The sequence below is a fragment of the Ostrinia nubilalis genome, chromosome 27 (assembly GCF_963855985.1).
Source record: "Ostrinia nubilalis chromosome 27, ilOstNubi1.1, whole genome shotgun sequence".
Taxonomy (NCBI): domain Eukaryota; kingdom Metazoa; phylum Arthropoda; class Insecta; order Lepidoptera; family Crambidae; genus Ostrinia; species Ostrinia nubilalis.
Genome location: NC_087114.1, coordinates 6000863 through 6018530, shown reverse-complemented (window position 1 = coordinate 6018530; position 17668 = coordinate 6000863). Strand labels below are relative to the sequence as shown.

Genomic DNA, 17668 nt, shown 5'->3' with positions numbered 1-17668 from the left:
CTCGATTACTTACTTGAAAGTTGGTCTATTTCCTGTTACGACCTTTCATCCCGTATAATTTTAGCGAAAAATTCCCGATGATTTTCAAATAAACTTTTTTGCAAATTCCACTTTTATTTCGTTGATTTGATGATACATGATTCATTAAAAGCAGCGTTCCTTTTACCTACATTTATTTTTATTTCAGATAAAAATATGGTTTCAAAACCGGCGAACGAAATGGAAACGGAAGTACACCAACGACGTCGAGCTCCTAGCACAGCAATACTACAGCAGCTTAGGAATCGTCGCCCCTAGGCCGATGTTCGTCGGAGACCGCCTTTGGATTTTCAACTACCCTAACCGTCTCCCACCAACTCAACAACAGCAATGGATGAAATCTCTGACCAATATCTCAAATACACACAACCCCCTAATAGAAAGAAATGTTTTCCGAACAATGCCTAAACCGGACATGCCGCCTTTTTTGATTCCACCTCCTTCCACGTACCCGAACGAAAGAGTTTTTCACGATCGAAATTTGAATATGACAGGAAACGTCAAAATTCCCGCGCAAAATCGCCTGGTGCCGCGAGAAGTCTACAACAACATGGCGACCACGCAAAGGAATATGGATTTGTACAGAAATAATATTTTAAGTCATAATAGCCCGCCGCAAGAGGCAAATGTGGACCATTTGAGAAGGCTGGAGGAAAACTTTAGTATTTAAGTCGAACTGCGAGATTCTAGTCTAGTTGTGTAGATAGATACCGACATTTTATTATTTAAATTGACCAAAGATTTTTACCTGAATAAATTTTATCATACAATTTGATTTGTTTGTTCTTCCTATAGCGTAAAGGGTAACATTGTATAGATCTTGCCATCCACGAAGACGCGCCCCACAATTCTTCCGCTAATGTTTGAGTGTTATCGGTACACGCTGAATTATCCATGAGTGCACACGCACACTACAATAATGCCGCTCGGATTGCTCGGATCAAACTCCCCGCACCCCGCGCGACCGAGACCAAACATTGGTGGGGCGCGTCCGAGTGGATCAAACGATCGATACAAATGACAGCACAGAACTCACTACTAACAAATTAATAAGTTTTAAAAAATCCTTGACACTTCCAGAGAGTGAGGAATCTTCTTCAAGTGGCAAAGAAGGAAAAATGTTAGGACAATTCTTTTGAAAAACCGTCGGTTGAAACGTTTGGCTGTTAGTAAACACACAAGGGTTAAAATGTTAAAGTCTAAAATAAAACGAGCTCAAAGTTTAAATACATAATTTATTACTATGGTACAACATGTTCCGAAGGATTTGCCGATTCATACAGCAATATTAAAAACAATTTTAGGTAACCAAACATTTCATCCGTAATGGAGCCAAAGTTTTAAACGCCTTTCTATTTTTAATGATTTCTTATTCTTAATAATTAAAATTTTCTTGATGTCCACGCTTTATTTTACATTCAAGGTTTCGGCATATTCATAAGTTGCATTTTCGTCGAAATTTCCTAAACGTCCCTTACCACGCATACAAAACACTGCCATAAGTTTTCAATATAAACATAAAAAATAACAAATGTAGATTTTTCACTCTCATTTTAACACTTTGCTAAAAGACAGTTGCTTTGTTTACGCTTTTTAATGATTTAACGCGTTTGAATGTTTTTTTAATGCTCGAATCAGGCAATGATTATTGTCTACAAATTGTGTTAGAACCTTTTTTTATATTTAAAAACTTTATAAAAATAAAAAAAGTGGCCAGGCTTTTAGATATTGCACTAAAAAGTTTAACGTTGAACATTGCCATGTCGTAGAGCAACTGTCTCGATACTAGAGTGGCAACACCGTAGGAAATGCACTGTATTGTTCTATTTTGCTTTACATATAGAATGTGTGGGTGTATATGCTATGCCCAGGCTTTGCTTACAAGTCCATTTTGACACTTCACTTTACTGCTGCGCTTCACAGAGCTGATTCTTGCTACCTGCAAAAAACAGAATAATAAAGTCAATATATTGAGCGTAGTGAACACAATGCAGAGGTGTAGTAAGGGGACTTTATAATATTAGAGAAAACTATACAGGGTGAAAACGATAAGTGATCTCACTCGATTATTTGCAAACTATACAGTATACAAGGTATCGAAAAACGGGTTACTGACCCTGAAAGTGCTTCACGAGCTCTATAAAACGGTAATAGGTTAGGTTAGCTTCCATACGTTTAGTACAGCCACACAAAAATATTTAAAACTATTAAGATTTCGCAAAGCTGGTGATCCTGGGCCAGCCGTGTCCTGTGACGTACGTGGCCAGCCGTGTCCTGTAAAGCAACCACCCAGCCAGCCGTGCCCACTGTACCCTGTAAAGTGACACGAATCTGGCCAGCTGTGCCCTGTAAAGCGCCTGGCCATCTGTGCTCTGTAACGCATGCCTCTAGCCGGCTGTGCTCTATAACGCACCTGGCTAGCTGTGTCCTGTGACGCACCTGGCCAGCTGTCCCTGTGACGCGCCTGGCCAGCTGTCCCTGTGACGCACCTGGCTAGCTGTGTCCTGTGACGCACCTGGCTAGCTGTCGTCCTGCAGCGTGGTGAAGCGGTTGCCGAGCGCGAGCGGCTGGCGCGCGTGGTGGGCGGGCGCGGGCGAGGCGCCGGCGGTGCTGTGACGCGCCTGGCGAGCTGTGTCCTGTGACGCACCTGGCTAGCTGTGTCCTGTGACGCACCTGGCTAGCTGTCGTCCTGCAGCGTGGTGAAGCGGTTGCCGAGCGCGAGCGGCTGGCGCGCGTGGTGGGCGGGCGCGGGCGAGGCGCCGGCGGTGCTGTGACGCGCCTGGCGAGCTGTGTCCTGTGACGCACCTGGCTAGCTGTCGTCCTGTGACGCACCTGGCTAGCTGTCGTCCTGCAGCGTGGTGAAGCGGTTGCCGAGCGCGAGCGGCTGGCGCGCGTGGTGGGCGGGCGCGGGCGAGGCGCCGGCGGTGCTGTGACGCGCCTGGCGAGCTGTGTCCTGTGACGCACCTGGCTAGCTGTGTCCTGTGACGCACCAGGCTAGCTGTGTCCTGTGACGCACCTGGCTAGCTGTGTCCTGTGACGCACCAGGCTAGCTGTGTCCTGTGACGCACCTGGCTAGCTGTGTCCTGTGACGCACCTGGCTAGCTGTCGTCCTGCAGCGTGGTGAAGCGGTTGCCGAGCGCGAGCGGCTGGCGCGCGTGGTGGGCGGGCGCGGGCGAGGCGCCGGCGGTGCTGTGACGCGCCTGGCGAGCTGTGTCCTGTGACGCACCTGGCTAGCTGTGTCATGTGACGCACCTGGCTAGCTGTCGTCCTGCAGCGTGGTGAAGCGGTTGCCGAGCGCGAGCGGCTGGCGCGCGTGGTGGGCGGGCGCGGGCGAGGCGCCGGCGGTGCTGTGACGCGCCTGGCGAGCTGTGTCCTGTGACGCACCTGGCTAGCTGTGTCCTGTGACGCACCTGGCTAGCTGTCGTCCTGCAGCGTGGTGAAGCGGTTGCCGAGCGCGAGCGGCTGGCGCGCGTGGTGGGCGGGCGCGGGCGAGGCGCCGGCGGTGCTGTGACGCGCCTGGCGAGCTGTGTCCTGTGACGCACCTGGCTAGCTGTGTCCTGTGACGCACCAGGCTAGCTGTGTCCTGTGACGCACCTGGCTAGCTGTGTCCTGTGACGCACCAGGCTAGCTGTGTCCTGTGACGCACCTGGCTAGCTGTGTCCTGTGACGCACCTGGCTAGCTGTCGTCCTGCAGCGTGGTGAAGCGGTTGCCGAGCGCGAGCGGCTGGCGCGCGTGGTGGGCGGGCGCGGGCGAGGCGCCGGCGGTGCTGTGACGCGCCTGGCGAGCTGTGTCCTGTGACGCACCTGGCTAGCTGTGTCCTGTGACGCACCTGGCTAGCTGTCGTCCTGCAGCGTGGTGAAGCGGTTGCCGAGCGCGAGCGGCTGGCGCGCGTGGTGGGCGGGCGCGGGCGAGGCGCCGGCGGTGCTGTGACGCACCAGGCTAGCTGTGTCCTGTGACGCACCTGGCGAGCTGTGTCCTGTGACGCACCTGGCTAGCTGTGTCCTGTGACGCACCTGGCTAGCTGTGTCCTGTGACGCGGCAGGCGAGCTGTGTCCTGTGACGCACCTGGCTAGCTGTGTCCTGTGACGCACCTGGCTAGCTGTGTCCTGTGACGCACCTGGCTAGCTGTGTCCTGTGACGCACCTGGCTAGCTGTCGTCCTGCAGCGTGGTGAAGCGGTTGCCGAGAGCGGTTGCCGAGCGCGAGCGGCTGGCGCGCGTGGTGGGCGGGCGCGGGCGAGGCGCCGGCGGTGCTGTGACGCGCCTGGCGAGCTGTGTCCTGTGACGCACCTGGCTAGCTGTCGTCCTGTGACGCACCTGGCTAGCTGTCGTCCTGCAGCGTGGTGAAGCGGTTGCCGAGCGCGAGCGGCTGGCGCGCGTGGTGGGCGGGCGCGGGCGAGGCGCCGGCGGTGCTGTGACGCGCCTGGCGAGCTGTGTCCTGTGACGCACCTGGCTAGCTGTCGTCCTGTGACGCACCTGGCTAGCTGTCGTCCTGCAGCGTGGTGAAGCGGTTGCCGAGCGCGAGCGGCTGGCGCGCGTGGTGGGCGGGCGCGGGCGAGGCGCCGGCGGTGCTGTGACGCGCCTGGCGAGCTGTGTCCTGTGACGCACCTGGCTAGCTGTCGTCCTGTGACGCACCTGGCTAGCTGTCGTCCTGCAGCGTGGTGAAGCGGTTGCCGAGCGCGAGCGGCTGGCGCGCGTGGTGGGCGGGCGCGGGCGAGGCGCCGGCGGTGCTGTGACGCGCCTGGCGAGCTGTGTCCTGTGACGCACCTGGCTAGCTGTCGTCCTGTGACGCACCTGGCTAGCTGTCGTCCTGCAGCGTGGTGAAGCGGTTGCCGAGCGCGAGCGGCTGGCGCGCGTGGTGGGCGGGCGCGGGCGAGGCGCCGGCGGTGCTGTGACGCGCCCGGCGAGCTGTGTCCTGTGACGCACCTGGCTAGCTGTGTCCTGTGACGCACCTGGCTAGCTGTGTCCTGTGACGCACCAGGCTAGCTGTGTCCTGTGACGCACCTGGCTAGCTGTCGTCCTGCAGCGTGGTGAAGCGGTTGCCGAGCGCGAGCGGCTGGCGCGCGTGGTGGGCGGGCGCGGGCGAGGCGCCGGCGGTGCTCCAGCCGCCGCGCTTGGCCCCGGGGCCGGCGCCGAGCACCGGGAAGGTATCGTCGTTGTGGATGTCCGGCGCGTGCTTCTGGAATGGGAGAATAGAGTGCGTTAAAAAAGGATAAATACATTGAGACAGCATCAGTATCTCTGTAAGTCAAAGCGAGACACACGCGGACAGCAAACGGGAGTACCCGCGTCGAATGTCCGGAGCGGGCATCCGTTCCAGTTTTAGCGTAGGCCTAAACTCTGATTTTTAATTCGACGGAATTTTGACATTTCCGAAGTGTTGCCAACATTGAAACATTCCCACTAAGGATGGAGAGCATTTTCACAAATTAAAAAATAATCCTTTCTTGAATTTAAGGTTTCACTTAAAAAACTAAGGCTTTAAGCCTTAGTTTGTGATCATTTCAAAATGGTTATTTGAATTTTTATTATCATATATTTTAGAAGTTACAAAAAAAATTGGTAAATTATTTTTCTATTACTGGACTCCCTGGCCAATAATCCATGGGTTACAAACCTTTTTTATGAAAATCCTTTATTTAATAAAATCTTAGCTTCATAAAATAATCAATTTAACAAGATGCCAATTTTATAATCCAAGTTGATTATGATGACGATAATGATGATTGATGATCAATACATATTTTCGTTTATGTTAATATGTTGTTTTACTGTGTTAAAAAACACGTTTTTTTTTCTATTTAATCTCTAAAATGTACATAATAATTACAATTAGTGTACATTGAATTCACGAAACAAACAATAGTTCATTCTTGTAAGTTGTAGTTGATGAAATTTCATTTCATATTATTTATTAATAATTCAAAGCAAAAAAGGCTTATTACATCTGAATTGTCAAAAAATGACAGCTGTCAGAATTCCGTCGAATTAAAAATCGGACTATAGTTAGATTATGCCAGCGGTACACTATGCGCAAAATTGGTCAGAATACATAGATAGTGTTTACTAAACACACACTTCATTTCGTTTCGCCATGCCTCGCTCGACTTCCGAAAATTGTCGGCAAATGCGCCAAAGCCAAAGGCTTCGAGGTGCTGCGAAATTGACAACATTTCAAAATTAACAAGACCCTAAAACAAAAATACCATTTCTTTATTTTCCTGTCCTGAGTACTAATATATTTTTTTCATATTTTTTTATTGCTTTATTTCTGAGAAAAAAAATAAAAACGAAAAAATATGTGATGACGTCACTTATACGGTTGAATGAGATAGTTACCTTTGCCTACGCATTCACGTTTTTGTTGAAAAAAAAAAGTATTAACAAAATAGAATAAATCCCCTTTATTATCTAACGAAATTAACCATTCGTACTTGTTTATGTTCTCCACTTCAAGTGACATTGACATATTTGTTTACTGAGTGACTTTTGAGTCGTATTTTGTCAACAAAATGAATCCTAATGAAGCGTGGATGCCAATGAAGGATCCGAAATATTGTTTCTTACCAACCTGCAAAAACTGTTCAAGAGATCATCAGAAAGCATTTTTTGCGGTGCCTAGCTCCGCAAAACAAGAGTGGTGCAATGCTGTGGGTATTACATGCCCTAAACGCGTTTTATATATATGCGAAGATCACCTCAATGTATGTAACTACATTTTTAAATGATATTATTTTAACATTTCTATTAGTTGTGTTTGTGACACACTGATATGTTTATTATTTTTTTAGTTGGAGGAAGATGTGGAGAACTATAGGTATTGGAAGACAATGAAAGTGCGACCAAAGTTAAAGTCTCGGCTACCAGAATCTCTTAGAATAACGCTTTCAACGGATCATCAAAAAATTTGTGAACCTAGACCAAGCACATCTTCTGCATCATCTACACAATCGAATATAGGGGCATTTTATAATAATCCCTTAATAACTAAAGCCAGCAAAGCAGTACAAGTGAAGCCAAAAACATCAGATCGAACTACTTATTGTGCCATTTACAAAAAGAAAGAACAGAAACCAGAAGTGTTTGAAGAAGATTATGAGATGGAAGAAGTTTTACCTTCAACTCAAGGAAGCACCACCTCTGCTGAAATCTCAGAAACTTCATCTGTGGTTGTCACTAAAACTACAAGACAGGGTAGAAACTTTATGCTTAACCTGATTGAGAAAAAACCACAAAACTACATAGGTTTGCCAAAGAATTATTATTGGTTGATTGAATATTTAGAATTAAATCTAAAAATAAAATCCTTTCATATAATAATCACATTATATAAAATTAAAAATAGCACACCCTTTTATCAAATTTCAGGCATGTTTGAAGTGTCACTAACCACATTATGGAGAATTTTTTTGAAGACATTGTGTACTTTATCTAAGTTCTTTAAACAATTAATATTTTCTCCACGTGTTTATGAAGTCAAAAGAAACTTGCCAGCCTCCTTCAAAACAAATAAAGAATATTCAAATGTTTTTTGCATTATCGATTGCTTTGAAATAGAAATTGAAAAACCATCAAATCCCATTGTCTCTAACATGGTCACAGTACAAAAATGCTAACACTTTAAAATATTTGATATCCGTAACACCTGATGGTTTTGTTAACTTTGTATCTGTTGGCTTCGGTGGACGTATATCTGATGCTAGGGTGATAAGAAGAGTGAGGCAGTTTAAATTATTGAAACCACATTCTGTAATAAATAATAAATTAATTCAACATGCAGATGATGCAGTTATTGTGGCATGTGGATTGATAAATTTACACAGCTCTATTATTAAGAATTAATTAGCTTTTAAATTTTGCTTGTCACATATCGTTAAAATTAAAGCCTATAATGTTATTCTGATGTATAAACAAAAATGCAGTAGTTTCATCAAAATCCGTTCAGTACTTTTTGCATGAAAGTGTAACAAATATACATCCTTACAAACTTTCACATTTGTTATATAAAGTAGGATTAATAATATTAAGTTTATAATATAATAGGATGAATAAAAGACTCAAATATACAAAATTATAAATGTTTTATTTTGCACTTTGTAAAATAGTCTTAAAAATAAATTGTTTCCAAAACTCTTCAGCAGCATTTAATAAAGCCATCACATACATCTCATCATACTCCACCCAGTACTTGTGTTTTAGTTTTGTCTCTTCAAAACTAGGATCGGCAACACAAAACAGTCCTTTTGTTTTTTTTGCAGCATGCATTTGGACCATTATCTGGGCTTTATATTTTTCATGTAATATCCCGTCTCTTACATAACTTTTCATAGTTTTGTCACTCATAGGGCATTTTATTTCTATGACAAAATCAGAACAAATCCCGTCAGGTGAAACTCCAATAATTGGGGAAATTAAAATCAATCCTGTATGTTGAATTACTCCATAGTCTTTTTCTAACTCATTGATTACTACTTTTTCTAACAACTTGCCCCTTTTGATTGCTTTTGTCTCCGGCACCTTGTATCCACCTAGTATGCTTTGTACTAACGCACCGTTCTCTGTTTTGCAGTGAATGGCTTCATAAATTCTGGACCCTGTCACTCTGCCTTGACGCATAGAATGCCACAGTTTTGATTCTGCTTGAGCTTTTGTAGCTTCAGCAATGCTTTTAACCACATCTTCAGTTAATGTTGTGGCACAAAATGATTTTAAATTGTCATAACTGTGATCATAAAATTGGTGGACAAACTGCAGCACCAAATTGAATACCGTAAAGTCATTTAATGTGGGCTGTTGATTCCCACAGTAATTTAAAATCATTCCAGTAGTCAGTTTTCGCCTCTTGCATTCTTCAGAGAACATAGACAGATTGACACTTATGTTTAGATTGTCCGGATTTTTTTTCTTTTTGCCTATGTTTTTGGCTAAGATGAACTGCTGGTCACCTACAGCTCCAGCAAGTTTTGGTTTACTCCAATAGCATGTTGTTGATGTAGTAGAAGGTTCATCAGACCTTTTTATAAGCCAAATGGCAAAACAGATTGCATGTTTGCATCCTCCTGCAGAAGCTGCACAGTCGTTGCATTCTACCGTGACTATCTTTTCGGCAGATTCGTCAATGACAGCTGAAACTTGGTACAACTTCGCTTTCACTTTATGTTCGGGTGTTACCCTGCATTTAACGGTGCATGAGTTTCCTTCTCTCTTGATTTCTACATATCCTACGGCTGTGTCGACATAGGCTTCCCGTGATGCTAGTAATGCCTTAGCACTACGTATCTCTGCAACATTGTAGCATTCATTCTCGTGCATGTACTGCAATAGCATGAAATAATCGACTTTCGGCAAATTCCTGCTATCGGCAACTAAATATCCTTCCGAAACTTTCATTATGTTTTAATACAAACAGAATGAGGATAATATCACTTGGAAATATAGGAAATAATCAAAATAAATTGAAAAATTCAGACGCCAACGACTAAGTAACGAGTCTGACCACAGATTAGAGAGTATGTCTAAAGACAGATAGGAAACGGCCCTAGTATTGGTTGAACGATAAACAAACTGGTACCGAGCTAGATTGTCCAGTAGGTGGCGCTGAATACAATATGGCGTCTGACGCCCACAGATTAAATATACCTGTCATACTTTTTTATGATCCGTTCCTTTTCATGTATTGCGGTTAAAAATAAAACTATTGAAGTATCAAATGAAACTTTATTGATGAAATATAACATGAAATATTTTGTTTACGAAAATCAATAAGCATTAAAACTATTTTATTTTAAAAGATTACAGTTACTATTATGATTACAGTACATTGTTTTAGTTTTTACATAATGTAGGTACTCACGGCTTGACATTTGTATGTAACTCATACAAAATAAGTTGCGTTATGACTTATAGTAAAATAGTTTAATGTTCTCCATAAATTCACACGTTCACTCTCACTTTAGTTCTGTCGAATCCAATAGCCACTGTAAGCAGGCCAGACCTACACGTTTCTCACCACCTGTAAAATATATGAAATATTTGTAAATTTAGAGCAAAAAGATGCACATGTCACCGTAAGACTGTAATCTCCTACATTCTACACTAATATTATAGAGTACAGCCGATAAACAAGTGATCTGTCTTATCTACCATACCTACCTACTGTCTGTTTTGTTTCTAGATTTGCACTACTTTGTTAAATAAAATTAATTTACCTTGTCAAATGTGCACTTTTCAATCAATTACATGTACAGAATCTGGATTCCACCAATCTGTAATTAAATAATTAACTTTTAGGTCTTTCTATTTGATATCAATAAAGTTAGAATCATTTTGAGGGTGTTTTAAATTTTAAAGGTACTTACCAAATGTTCTTATCAACAGAAGTTGTTTTAATTGTTATCTGGGTAATTCATCCAATACAAATCTTCCTAATTTAATGCATTTATGTCACAGCATAACCTGCAAATGAAATGAGTTCATCGTTTGAATCAAGCGTTCTTGGTCTGGTTTTATTGCTTAAATAGGTTTCTTCTAAAGTTATTTGAATAGGAAGTAAAGGTTATGTATCATTTTGTACCAAATAAATATTTTTTCTTTCTTACTTTCAGCACCGGTGATTCCATAGCAAGCACTTTTATTGTAATTGCAGCTTAACACCTTATAAGTTCGAAGTTCGATATTAACCTAAAACAAATAAGTACTTAGATTCACTGTATAAAACACGTATCATTCACTGTGTCCTGCAATGTACCTACGTGTATTGTATTTTGGGTCCAAACTCCAAAGTATGTTGTTACTCCATGAAACGATCCATATTTAGTTTCCATTGATTTAAATAGAGTTATGAATGATATTGTAATGAAGATTTAATCCTTTGTGTGGTTCAATACTTGATAAAACATGATGTTGCTGCAAGCTGCAATAACCTTTCTCGAGTCTTACTTTAGAGAAATTTCTTCTTAAACAAACATCAATCCAACAGGCAATCCATGCACATGTAGTTCTTATTAATTAATAATGAATATAATGATTGAGCAATAATTATTGATTTTAATTAGATAAAATTTGTAGAAAAACACGTTTTTTCGATGAAAATTTTTGACGTTTATTTTTTTTTAAATGTCACAGTTGTAGACTTGAGACGGAACTAAAGTGATTAAAGTGAAAATTACGACTTTGTATTAATATACTTTTAAATAATCATTTCATTTATAGAATGCAAATAGATTCAATAAAATAATTTATAAATAAAAGTTGAGTTGTAATTCGAAAATGTTTACTAACTTGATTCCAGACACGCAAAAGACCATTGTCGCATACAAAGGACAACTATAATAAAAGTCACTTCCTCTCGGAACTGTCAAAAAAATTCACTCTCTATGGAGCTGTCAAACTCTATGGCGTTTCCACCCCGTGAGTCTGACAGCCAATCATGAATGACATTGACAATGACATATCACAACTTTCTTTTTGTCGGTCAGAGTATAGCAAAGGCATCACCTGCGTTCAACCGTATGTATGACGTCATTTGGCGCTTACGTCTGTTTGGAATGTACCGAACTTCTAAATAGAATTTAATAATGAAAAGTACCTACATTATTTTGCAAAATGAAAAAATATGGGTGTCCTAGTTTTGTATCTACTTTCATTTAAAAGAATAAAACATGCATGTTAAAAATATGAAATGTTGTCAATTCTCTCGGCTAACTTCGTTTCGCATTGAGACATTCATCCTTAGAAATTTGAACTTTATTATAATGATCGGGAGTGCAAAACACAATAGTACTCTCCACCAAAAGACTAGGTTCCTCACGCATTTCGTATTTCGATTAACTTCTTCAAAGATTCCATCGAAACGCCGAAACGAGTAGTCTAAGCGGAGCGGAATAATGAAATCTGATCGGTTATTCAAAACACTTATCCGCTCCTTGGTGGAAACCGGGCCTAATGCCGGTAATAGATTAGGTCCCATGAAGAGAAACAGGCAGTATTGATGATGAACTTACTGCCTGGTGACGGCGCAGCGGCTCGACGGGACGATTACGCTGCGCGGGCGCGACGTACGCGGCCGGCTTCACCTCGCGCCGCGGCGGCTCCTCCACGGGCGGCGGCGTACGTAGACAGCAATAGACTGACAGCTGCCAGCAATAGACTGACAACTGACAGCTGACAGCTAAGACCCGGTAGAGATAACTGCGCACCTGGCAGCCGTGACGTGACATTGACGCTCTGATACGGACGGGGAGAACGCGGATAAGTGGGAGGCAGAGTCGCATTCCAGCGAGATGCGCAGTTAGCTCGATCGTATTGTACATACATCTCCTCTCCTCTCATCTCCGCTCCGCTTTGGTAAAAACCGGGCCTAAGTATCCTAAACTAGCTATTCTAAAGGGGAAACCTTAACGGTAAGAGTGTGTACGTGACCAATCCGAGCGTCATTGTTGGCATTGGCAGCGTTGCAATTGGATAGTTGTCCGCGTTGAACTGACGCTCGGATTGGTCGGATCATCAATAAAGTGGAAACTTTAGGCTGGCTTTAGAGTCGCGCTGACCGCACGCTTACGGTCGGCGCTGACAGTTCAATATGTATGTAATTGAAGGGAACGTTCCTGAGTGACGCTGATCGCTCGGCGCCGACGCTTCATACATTTCGGCTCTCAGCGCTGACGGTCAGCTGAAAACCAACCTTAGAGGTAGAGTACTTACTGCCTGGTGACGACGCAGCGGCTCGACGGGACGATTACGCTGCGCGGGCGCGACGTACGCGGCCGGCTTCACCTCGCGCCGCGGCGGCTCCTCCACGGGCGGCGGCGGCGGCGGCGGCTCCACCTCCACCTGCGAAACAAACATAATAGCTTTCGTTAATTGTGAAAAGTCTAAAACGTTATAATAACGGTATAGTTATAGTCAATAAGCTGCTGTCATAGAAACGTCAGATTAGAAGACGCGCGTGGACACAGATAATTATCTGTGCGCGTGGACGACTCCCCGCGCTTTTGTGCTAAGTGATGAATTGTATTTTAAAATGAAGCAATATAATGTGAAAGTTAAGTATCCAGTGTTCTATTTATGATAATAGATCTATTGGCTCCTAACACTTTAATAGGCTAGTTTCCTAAAAAAAATTTTTTAGTCCGTCATGTTTAACATCAAAAAATATTGGACACATATATTTTTATTTGTCAATCTAACAAATAATTACATTTATTTATTTATTTATTAGGTACACCAACAAAGTCACATACATAATATTCATACATTTTAACATGGTTTAACACATGATACGTATATGACCTCAATTACATAGTTATGGTGCGTTGAAGTTCCGCACGACGTCACAACGTGCGGCACTTTTATGCAAGCATTGACGTCACGGGCCTCTTCTTATGAACTTTGGCGCGCTTTATCTCTTTAAATTTTCATTAGTTTGAAAAAGTGAAAAATACGTGTAGAGTATTTTTTGATAAGTTAACTGACGGACTAATTAAAACTCTTGCTTTTTGACCCAGGAAACATCCCAATCCCAACTAATATTATAAATGCGAAAGTAACTCTGTCTGTCTGTCTGTCTGTCTGTCTGTCTGTCTGTCTGTTACGCTTTCCCGCCTAAACCTCGCAACCGATTTTGATGAAATTTGGCATAGAGATAGTTTGAGTCCCGGGAAAGAACATAGGATAGTTTTTATCCCGGTTTTTGAAACAGGGACGCGCGCGATAAAGTTTTTCTGTGACAGACAAAATTCCACGCGGGCGAAGCCGCGGGCGGAAAGCTATTCTAGATATTTTAACCGGCAAACAGAGGTGACTGAGTTTGTTGCGACGCTTCTTCTCAGCCCTTGCCAAATGCCCGAAACACTGGTAGGATACGACCGACAACATCATACAGGTAGCAGGAAGACGCTGGACGCAGGCCGCTACCAACCGGGCAACATGGAATGCATTGGGGATTGGAGAGAAGGATTTTTGTTTTACTTTACAATATCATTTTCAAAATAGTAGTCCTGTGCACATGTTGCTTAAATTTTGAGGTTGCTTGGGAGCCATCTGCGCTCTCCTATTGCCCAGGGACAAACTTGACCTTCACTGGTTGGGTTTATTGGCGGTCTAGCTGTAGATCCTGGTTACACAGGAGTTGCAGCGGTGGGACTCGGGCGCTCCGTTGCCGCCTTGCAACACCTGGATCTTGAGCCCCGTGTAGTCTTGGCACTTGGGTGTCACGGACTTTACGCTGACTGTACTAATGTGGCGTCATCTATCGACAACTGCAGTCATCAACCAATAGATAGCGCTGACACCTACCTTACTATGGCACACGCCACCGTACGTAAAATCCTGCATCGCGGCATCAAAGTTCTGCGCTCTGACTGAGTATAAAGTCCGGTCACCGAGCAGATAGAATTTCGTCTAATGACCCCAAGCTACCCGTCCTTATCGCTCGCGCGTAATTATATTGCTGTCGCGACTGTGCGACGGGCGGCCGCAGTGAGTGTGCGAGCGCAACAGCAACATAATTACGCGCGAGCGATAAGGACGGGTAGCTTGGGGTCATTGGACGAAATTCTGCGTGCTCAGCGACCGGACTTTAAATATAATAACAATAGCTACTCACAGGCTTGTTCCACGGGCCCTTGCCCTTGCCGGAGCCGTCCGGCGCGCTGTCCTCGGACTCGGAGCGGCCGCCCGACTCGGGCGCTCCGTTGCCGCCTTGCAGCACCTGAATCTTGAGCCCCGTGGAGTCTTGGCAGTTTTATGGCCACTTTGGGTGTCATGGACTTTACGCTGTCTGTACTAATGTGGCATATCGACAACTGCAGTCATCAACCAAAAGATGGCGCTGACACCTACCTTACTATGGCACACGCCACCGCGCCTACAATCCTGCATCGCGGTATCAAAGTTCTGCGCTCTGACTGAGTATAAAGTCCGGTCGCCGAGCAGATAGAATTTCGTCTAATGACCCCAAGCTATCCGTCCTTATCGCTCGCGCGTAATTATATTGCTGTCGCGACTGTGCGACGGGCGGCCGCAGTGAGTGTGCGAGCGCAACAGCAACATAATTACGCGCGAGCGATAAGGACGGGTAGCTTGGGGTCATTGGACGAAATTCTGCGTGCTCAGCGACCGGTCTTTAAATATAATAACAATAGCTACTCACCGGCTTATTCCACGGGCCCTTGCCCTTGCCGGAGCCGTCCGGCGCGCTGTCCTCGGACTCGGAGCGGCCGCCCGACTCGGGCGCTCCGTTGCCGCCTTGCAGCACCTGGGTCTTGAGTCCCGTGTAGCCTTGCCAACTTTATGGCTACTTTGGGTGTCATGGACTACTATACGCTTACTGTAGGAAACATGTGGCGACATCTATCGACAACTGCAGTTATCAACCAACAGATGGCGCTGACTACCTTACTATGGCACCCGCAACCGCGCGTAAAATCCTGCATCGCGTTATTAAAGTTCTCCGCTCTAAGTTTAAGAAAACCGAGATGGTAAATTCCAATAGTTTATTAATTACATAGGCCCTTTCCAGGGCACTTAAACACGTCCCAAATATAGCTTGCCCTACTACCACTTAGGGACAACATATGGGCTGGTGCTGAGAAGAAGTGGCGGAAGAAACTCAAGTCACCTTTGTCAGCCTCTTTTTCAATCCAATACAGTAATTTATAGCTTACATGACCCCAAGCCCGCACGTAATTATATTGCTGTAGCGACTGTGCGACGGGCGGCCGCAGTTAGTGTGCGAGCGCAACAGCAACATAATTACGCGCGAGCGATAAGGACGGGTAGCTTGGGATCATTGGACGAAATTCTGCGTGCTCAGCGACCGGACTTTAAATATAATAAAAATAGCTACTCACAGGCTTATTCCACGGGCCCTTGCCCTTGCCGGAGCCGTCCGGCGCGCTGTCCTCGGACTCGGAGCGGCCGCCCGACTCGGGCGCTCCGTTGCCGCCTTGCAGCACTTGGGTCTTGGGCCCCGTGTAGTCTTGGCAGCTTTATGGGTGTCATGGACTTAACGCTGTCTGTACTAATGTGGCGTCATCAATCGACAACTGCAGTCATCAACCAACAGATGGCGCTGACACCTACCTTACTATGGCACACGCCTCCGCGCCTGTAATCCTGCATCGCGGTATTAAAGTTCTGCGCTCTGACTGAGTATAAAATCCGGTCGCCGAGCAGATAGAATTTCGTCTAATGACCCCAAGCTACCCGTCCTTATCGCTCACGCGTAATTACATTGCTGTCGCGACTGTGCGACGGGCGGCCGCAGTGAGTGTGCGAGCGCAACAGCAACATAATTACGCGCGAGCGATAAGGACGGGTAGCTTGGGTTCATTGGACGAAATTCTGCGTGCTCAGCGACCGGTCTTTAAATATAATAACAATAGCTACTCACAGGCTTATTCCACGGCCCCTTGCCCTTGCCGGAGCCGTCCGGCGCGCTGTCCTCGGACTCGGAGCGGCCGCCCGACTCGGGCGCTCCGTTGCCGCCTTGCAGCACCTGGATCTTGAGCCCCGTGTAGTCTTGGCACCAGTGGCGTAACTATACCATCCGAGGCCGAGCAATTCTGAACATGGGGCCCTTGGCGTATCTAGGTTTATTTGGTTATCTTTCAGGGGTGCCCCGGGACCAGGCTCTGAAGCATCACGTTGCGATTTGGGTCTTGGGCTGGGGACCCTCGGGTCGGGGGCCCGTGGCATTTTGCCAGCCTTGCCACTCTATAGTTACGCCACTGCTTGACACCATTTTGGCCACTTTGGGTGTCACGGACTTTACGCTGACTGTACTAATGTGGCGACATCTATCGACAACTACAGTCATCACACAACAGATGGCGCTGACACCTACCTTACTATGGCACACGCCACCGCGCGTAACCTGCATCGCGGTATCAAAGTTCTGCGCTCTGACTGAGTATAAAGTCCGGTCGCTGAGCACGCAGAATTTCGTCCAATGACCCCAAGCTACCCGTCCTTATCGCTCGCGCGTAATTATGTTGCTGTTGCGCTCGCACACTCACTGCGGGCGCCCGTCGCACAGTCGCGACAGCAATGTAATTACGCGCGAGCGATAAAGACGGGTATCTTGGGGTCATTGGACGAAATTCTGCGTGCGTAAATATAATAACAATAGCTACTCACAGGCTTATTCCACGGGCCCTTGCCCTTGCCGGAGCCGTCCGGCGCGCTGTCCTCGGACTCGGAGCGGCCGCCCGACTCGGGCGCTCCGTTGCCGCCTTGAAGCACCTGGGTCTTGAGCCCCGTGTAGTCTTGGCACCTTTATGGGTGTCATGGACTTTACGCTGACTGTACTAATGTGGCATATCGACAACTGCAGTCATCAACCAAAAGATGGCGCTGACACCTACCTTACTATGGCACACGCCACCGTGCATGAAATCCTGCATCGCGGCATCAAAGTTCTGCGCTCTGACTGAGTATAAAGTCCGGTCGCCGAGCAGATAGAATTTCGTCCAATGACCCCAAGCTACCCGTCCTTATCGCTCGCGCGTAATGACATTGCTGTCGCGACTGTGCGACAGGCGGCCGCAGTGAGTGTGCGAGCGCAACAGCAACATAACTACACGCGAGCGATAAGGACGGGTAGCTTGGGGTCATTGGACGAAATTCTG

At 45.8% G+C, this 17668-nt stretch overlaps 2 protein-coding genes and 2 long non-coding RNA genes across 5 annotated transcripts in view; 1 reads left to right on the top strand and 3 right to left on the bottom strand.

Annotated features, from left to right (window-relative positions):
- Positions 1–809, top strand: part of LOC135085044 (homeobox protein MSH-B) — a 30602-nt gene extending 29793 nt beyond the window's left edge. Inside the window, exon 3 of the mRNA XM_063979824.1 lies at positions 188–809. Coding sequence (XP_063835894.1) covers positions 188–709 — 522 coding nt within the window. The 3' untranslated portion in view covers positions 710–809. The remainder of the gene's footprint in view (positions 1–187) is intronic.
- Positions 810–1257: 448 nt separating this feature from the next.
- Positions 1258–2832, bottom strand: LOC135085052 (uncharacterized). Its single transcript, XR_010260002.1, has 2 exons — positions 2555–2832; positions 1258–1978 (listed from the first exon to the last, which is right to left on the bottom strand). It is a non-coding gene; the product is annotated as an uncharacterized LOC135085052 (long non-coding RNA).
- A 2168-nt stretch (positions 2833–5000) lies between these two features.
- On the bottom strand, positions 5001–17451 carry LOC135084799 (protein CDV3 homolog). The gene is made up of 7 exons (XM_063979537.1): positions 17405–17451; positions 17178–17313; positions 16432–16536; positions 15886–16000; positions 15190–15317; positions 12741–12869; positions 5001–5217 (listed from the first exon to the last, which is right to left on the bottom strand). The coding sequence occupies exons 1-7, from the start codon at positions 17449–17451 to the stop codon at positions 5047–5049; spliced, it is 831 nt and encodes a 276-aa protein (XP_063835607.1). The 3' UTR covers positions 5001–5046.
- LOC135084874 (uncharacterized) lies at positions 9742–11156 on the bottom strand. Of its 2 annotated transcripts, none has more exons than XR_010259959.1 (5): positions 10790–11156; positions 10612–10718; positions 10397–10493; positions 10247–10303; positions 9742–10050 (listed from the first exon to the last, which is right to left on the bottom strand). It is a non-coding gene; the product is annotated as an uncharacterized LOC135084874 (long non-coding RNA). The 2 variants fall into 2 exon arrangements; XR_010259958.1 differs by having other exon boundaries at positions 10637–10718; positions 10790–11155.
- Positions 17452–17668: the final 217 nt, after the last annotated feature.

What these genes read in the sequence shown, in the direction of transcription:
- LOC135084799 (XM_063979537.1), bottom strand. Translation starts at nt 17,451, where the DNA reads ATGCCGCGATGCAGGATTTCATGCACGGTGGCGTGTGCCATAGTAAG. An exon ending in AGGGGCCGTGGAATAAGCCT is followed by an intron (nt 16,001 to 16,431) that starts GTGAGTAGCTAT and finishes ACGGGGCCCAAG; the next exon opens with ACCCAAGTGCTGCAAGGCGG. An exon ending in AGGGCCCGTGGAATAAGCCG is followed by an intron (nt 12,870 to 15,189) that starts GTGAGTAGCTAT and finishes TTTGTTTCGCAG; the next exon opens with GTGGAGGTGGAGCCGCCGCC.